Source organism: Cotesia glomerata, linkage group LG7, assembly GCF_020080835.1.
Source record: "Cotesia glomerata isolate CgM1 linkage group LG7, MPM_Cglom_v2.3, whole genome shotgun sequence".
NCBI classification, from domain to species: Eukaryota; Metazoa; Arthropoda; class Insecta; order Hymenoptera; family Braconidae; genus Cotesia; species Cotesia glomerata.
The window spans coordinates 12,896,357-12,902,843 of NC_058164.1; the positions used below are offsets into that span (position 1 = coordinate 12,896,357).

Here is a 6,487-nt window from a genome sequence, read left to right on the forward strand (position 1 = left end):
GTAACTTTATGAGGTGACTGATATTATAGTTTCAAACAGTGTCTCAGATAGCCGAACTGGTAAAGTCTCGGACGCGCAACTAGATGAGCCGGGTTCGAGCCCCGGTCTGTCCGAAATATTTTTTTTTATTTTATTGTCCCTGACAGTAGCATAAAATGATCGTATTTCGACAGTATATTGAGCGTATAGTGTCTGTCATAACGTCGTAGATTCACTTGCGTATGCAGCGTATACATTCGATAAATTTATAGTAGACATCGTTCACAACGGTATCCGATGCTGACTGACAAACCACTCGGTAAAAACGAACTTTATACGGTGAAACGACCGTGAAGCAACCGTCGATCGACCGTGCTTTACCGTGTCGCCGAAACCGCCAGGGAAATGATAATAAATTATCTACATGTACCTGGTTGATAAATCAATAATTATAATAACTTTATCACTTTGTTATAGTTATTTTCATATAGTGTATTCTCCTTTGAATCTACAAAAATTTACCTTTAGTGACATCTGCAAAATACGACGTAAAATTTAAGCACTAACCGACATTACCGACTATTAACCTATTGCTCTGAATTATTATTACTCTTAACTATTAACTATTGCTCTTAATTATTATAAAATATCGTGTCACTAAAATTAATAAATGCAGTGGAATATTTATCTTTTCTCTTTAATAATTATTAAAATTTAATTGATAATTTCATATCAGTTCCTTTATTGTCTACGTTATCTCAATGTCGATACAATACCATTGCATTCTTTTTCTATGATTCAGCATAATTGCGCAATTTTTTCTTGGTGACACAGCGTTTTCCGCCATTATTCCCATTTATGCATGCTTAGTATAACGAGCTTTCTTCATTTTAAATAATTATCAAAGCTCAACTTTATGTGTAAAAAATGAAAACAATGAATAATTTTGCACTAATAAAGGATAGTGAAGGATCCTATCACGTCTACAAATCTAAAATATTACAGAAAGATGAAAAAAATAGAGAAAAGTTTATTTTAGATAACATCTCTGTGTCAGTACTTTATTTCAATGGTAAGTTGTTTTGCATACATATTTGTGTCTGAGTAATTTTATTATTAAAAAAAATATATATAGTTCAGAAAGTTAACAAAACATTGTTAATTATTTCATATGAACTACTTTTTTATTTTTTTTAGATGACCAACAAACATTGGATGAATTATGCAAAAATTTAAACTCGAAGTCACCAAGTCTCAAGCTTATTGATACTGTTAGGGCCAAAAAGCCAATAATAATTGAAGATAAAACTTTGCCGAAACCTCGTGTTTTAAAGTTCTCTAAGAAAGAGTACACAAATGGTTTGTAATTTTAGAGTTATATAATCATTGAAGACATGCAATCAATTACATATTCAAAAATCGTTTGTTACTAGTCATATTGAGTAATTTATAAAATGAATGTCAGATGTTAATGAAATTTAAGATTATAAATACAGATATAGACTAAAAAAGAATATTTAATAAATGTTTAATCAATCATGAATTTCAGAAATCATATTTAATCGTTTATTTTTTAGTTTTTTTAAATATATTTTTTACATCTATCAATAAAATTAAACTGATTAAGTTAAAAATTAATTTTAACAGCCATAGTAAAAAAAAGAGTAAGTTTTTGATAATAGTATAAACTTTGATTGTTAAAAGAGGTTAGCATGTTTTCTATCACTGTCTACTCTAAAGTTTTGTTTTCATAAATAACTGATGGTTTTCAGTGTTACTCTATCAATGTAAGATTACTTTATTACGGTTTCCTGTTGAGTTTATTTGATATTTCCACACTAACGATTGTTTATTACTCAATGCATGAGCTCATATAGATCATTATTTGGATTAAAAGCATCTTAAAATAAATCAGAATTTTTTTCAAGCCTACTTCTTTAATCTTAACTTAAATCAAGTAATTTTTATTTTTTCTAAGTCGTTTTCATAACTTGTCAATGAATTATCCTAATTGTAGTTTTCTATTACGTGAATAATTAAAATTGATGTAATAGAAATTAATATATTTACTATCTGTTTAAAACCTTAATGATTAAATTACAATTTCTAACAGGTAATCGTAAACAATATTCATCTTCTGGTGAATCTGAATACCAGCCAACAGATAAGGAATACACTTCGGATGATCAATTGTCAGATGATGATAATTGCAACAATCAAACGCAAAACACCACTGTTTCTTCAGGGATCTTTGACATTACCCCAAGCACCACAAGATCCAAAACCTTCATTTAATATACCCGGAAACTCAGCTTGTGATGATAAAAATCTTAAAACAGAATTGTCGAAATCTAAGGAAAGTAAAAAAAATTTATGTTTTTACTGTAAAAAATTCCAATCTCAACTAGCACGGCATCTAGAAATGGTTTATTCACAAGAAGAACTTGTTGAAAAGTTTATGAGTTTCGATAAAAAATCTTTAGACTGGAAAAATGCTATCGCAGTTATAAGGAAAAAAGGAAATTTTGATTTATTTGTTAATAAAGATTTAAACAAAGACAAATATTTTGTTCCAACAAGACGGCCTGCAGACAAAAGTAAATGCTTAGCTGAAAATTATGCTGTTTGTCCAGATTGTAATGGCTTATATACTAAAAATAATTTACGGCATCACAGCAAAAGCTGTGTTATGCAAAAAAATGGAAGTAAAGGTGTTATGTCAAAATCTCGTGTTGCTGTTGGTCGTGTCCACCCTCGAGCGTCAGAAGTTTTACGTCAGCAAGTAATACCACGAATGAACGAAGATAATGTAGTACGTAGCATAAGATTTGATCTAGCTATGATATTATATGGTAATCAGTTATGTTTGAGACATCGTAAGCAGTACAGACATAAATTAATTAGATCGAATTTGTGGTTATGCGGTCGTTTCTTAATATTTTTACAAGAAAAAGATCCGGAAATAACCGAATTTGCTTCTATTTACGATCCTGAACGTTATCATTTTATCATTGACTGTATTGATGAGTTTGCTGGAATAAATAAACGATCTGGTCACTATGAGAAAGCTGGAAACGCAACAGAAATAACTAAACACATCAAAGCTGTCGGTGAGGTACTTAAGGGTGAATATATTATCACAAAAAATGATGAGAAAAAATCTAATGTTGATAATTTTTTTATGTTATGTAAAACCGGATTTAGTAATGTAATCATTAAAACAGCCATGGAAACGCACGTCGCTCGTCAACGAGAAAAAGCGGTCGAATTATCATCTTCAACCGATATACTTCTATTATCTCAATACTTGGATAAATTGATTGACAGATATTACAAAGAATTGGAAGAAAAATTTTCTTACAGTTCATGGCGACGTTTGGCTGAAGCAACATTATCTAGAATGCAAGTTTTTAATCGTCGACGAGCTGGAGAATCGGAACGGTTAGAAATAACGGATATGAAAAGTGTTAGATCTTTGAAAAAAGATGATGAAGATTACCAAGATCTTACGGAGGAAGAACGAAAGTTCGCTGATGAATATGTTCGAGTAGTCATTCGTGGAAAAATTAATCAAAATGTTCCTGTGCTATTGACAAAAAAATGGTTTAAATGTATAAAACTGATTGTTAAGTACCGTACCGAAGCTGAAGTCTGCCCTGAAAATCCTTACGTTTTTGGCATTCGTGGACTGTCTGATGAGTCTTGTTTATCAACTACAAAATTGCTATGTTTTTTTTCAAAAAATTGTGGTGCTGATAAGCCTGAGTTATTGCGAGGTACTTCTTTGCGAAAACATGCTGCCACAAAATGCGCTCAATTCGGATTAGATGACGCGAATACTGCACACTTTGCGAAATTTATGGGACATGACAATAAAATACACAAAAATATTTATCAACAACCGGTCGCGAGAAAAGATATTCTGAGTATATCAAAAGTCTTAGAAAAAGCTCAAAAACCGAGTGCTACTATTACCAGTGGTTCTCTAAACATTGATAATGAATTAGCTCTACGAGATTCATCATTGGATAGGAGTAACGATATTAGTCAAGAAACTTTTGAATCTACGATTACTTCTAATTCAGCAAATGATATGATATTAAATACGCTATCCGACGCTACTGAAGTTGATTTGTCAAGTCAAAGTTTATCGTTTAACCAGGATAATCAGGACACTTTTTGTAAAAGCAAAAGGCGAGTCATTCAACCAATTACTAGGAAGACCTGGACTAAAGATGAAATAAAAAGTGTCAATTGTCATTTTAAACATTATTTGAAAACTCAAACATTGCCGCCTCTTCCGCTGATTCGCAGCATTCAGAGTGAGTTTGGAGTGCTTAAAAATTGCACGCCGAAAGTAATTAAAGCTCACATATTTAATGAAAACCAAAAGGCAAAATCGGCAACTAACTTCAATGATGAAAAATCAGATAAAACACGTTCTAATGAAAACCAAATAAAAAAACATCTGAAATATATTTTTCAAGATTGTATTGAAAAAAAAAAAAATACCAGCACTAGATGCTTGTGCAACAGCGAAAAGAACTGATAAATTACTTTGTAAACTATCAGACACCAATATTCAACGACGTGTAAAAAATTTATTCAAAAAATAGTGATAAGTATCATCCATTCCTTAACTTACAAAATTAATTTACTCATCGAGTTGAATTAACAAATAATCCAATTATCAATACTTTAAGATATCATTATCTTATAATAGCAACTATTATTCATGATTTTTTTTATTACTAAAAATGTTATTCAGTTACATAATTACAAAATTTTATTTTAGATTACTTAGTTGTAAAATTTTTTTAATTATAATCAGTCAATTGATGTACTTGATTGCTTTAGTAAGTTTTATTAATGAAAAATAAGAAAGTTAATATATTTTATATTAAAAGAAAATAAAGAGTTTAGTCTGAATTGGAATGAACCTAGATAGTACCATAAAATTTTCGTTTTTGTTATATAAAATAGCAGTAGTTTAGTAACGTTATCTATGAAGTTTAATTTTTATTAACCATTCAGAAAAATGAAAGAATTTGATTTCCAAAAATCAAAAATAACGTTTTGATTTTATATTTCGATGTTATTTAATTAAATAAAATAATTTACATTTAAAAAAAATTATAATGCGAATAGTTATGGCAATAATGATAGTGATGCAAGCTTTTTAGAACTAAGAGCTTTTCAGTTATAAGTTTTCTAATTCTATAATAGATACAATAATTATTCATTTTCTATTATAAACTGTTTTTTTTTAATTTTATTGTATTTTATTTTATTTCAACAACGATTTCTGTTCGTCTTTGTCTCCATGACAATGTTAAGTATCATTAGTATTCTTCACCTACATGGAATAATACTGGAGCTATTCACAAGATTTCGTTATTTTTTTTTTTTTTTTAATTGATCAAGATCCTCCGAACTATATTATTTATTAGATGTATCCAAAAATGATTGAAAAATATTGATTCAGATGTAATTAGATAGAAAAATCTTTCATAATCAGAATTGCACTGATCACTTGATTTTTAAATTAAATTTTTTGTTCCAAGATTTCTCATAATTTCTACGGTTTAATTATTAATTATATCTTAGGAAATATCTTTTGCGTTAGGCAATAAATATTTTACAAATAAAAATTGAATTTATTATTATCTGTGTTTTTTTAATGATGTTAAAGTATATTTGGTTTGTGTGAATAAAGTTTAATTAAAATTAGAATAAAAAAATAAAAATTCTGAGTTCATAGATATCTTATTTAATTACAGCATTCTTAGTTATTCGATATACATAGATTATATGATCCATGTCGTTAAAAATTTAAGTATCATGAGAGTTTTAATAAAGATATAGATTTCAGGATTCTCTTATGTATGTAACAAACTAAATAATTATTTTCTACATTTAATATTTTCCCTGTAATATCATAATTTTAACCACTCATTTCAATTTTCATAAATTATCTTGATTCTAATCATTATTATTACTTTAAACGATACTTCGAGGGCAGTCCTTAAAGTATCATTATTTAAGTGAACGATACTTTGAGGACAGTTTTTAATTTTGATTCAGGCAATGAATATTATTTTGAACTAATCTTTTAGATTTTTTGAACCATTGATGTTAAGAAATAAAAAAATAAAAACCGCGCACGTATTCTTCGATTGATTTGGGAATATTTCGAGTGATAGTCACAAGCAATACTCACTTGTGCAGAGATCTAGATTTAACTGTTAACGGGTGAATAATGCATTTAGATTAAAAAATCATAGATTTATTAGATTCATGAACTATTGCACAGTTGGAAAAGAATTAAAAAAAAAACAGTATGAATCGTTGGAATCTTAAAGAAATTTTATTGACTTAACATTGTAACACAACTAATAACATAATGAATATCGGTAATATACTGTGCTCAATAATTTAAACATATTTTTTTTTTGTCAATTACTATAAAGCAATAACTATTTTTCTGTATAAGAATATAAAGATTGAA

At 28.5% G+C, this 6,487-nt stretch overlaps 2 protein-coding genes across 2 annotated transcripts; both read left to right on the forward strand.

Annotated features, from left to right (window-relative positions):
• Positions 1 to 637: 637 nt before the first annotated feature.
• On the forward strand, positions 638 to 1,365 carry LOC123269569. The gene is made up of 2 exons (XM_044735400.1): positions 638 to 1,051; positions 1,177 to 1,365. The coding sequence occupies exons 1-2, from the start codon at positions 907 to 909 to the stop codon at positions 1,344 to 1,346; spliced, it is 315 nt and encodes a 104-aa protein (XP_044591335.1). The 5' UTR covers positions 638 to 906; the 3' UTR covers positions 1,347 to 1,365.
• Positions 1,366 to 1,612: 247 nt separating this feature from the next.
• Positions 1,613 to 4,582, forward strand: LOC123269064. Its single transcript, XM_044734563.1, has 2 exons — positions 1,613 to 1,643; positions 2,093 to 4,582. The coding sequence occupies exon 2, from the start codon at positions 2,162 to 2,164 to the stop codon at positions 4,526 to 4,528; it is 2,367 nt and encodes a 788-aa protein (XP_044590498.1). The 5' UTR covers positions 1,613 to 1,643; positions 2,093 to 2,161; the 3' UTR covers positions 4,529 to 4,582.
• The last annotated feature ends 1,905 nt before the right edge of the window (positions 4,583 to 6,487 follow it).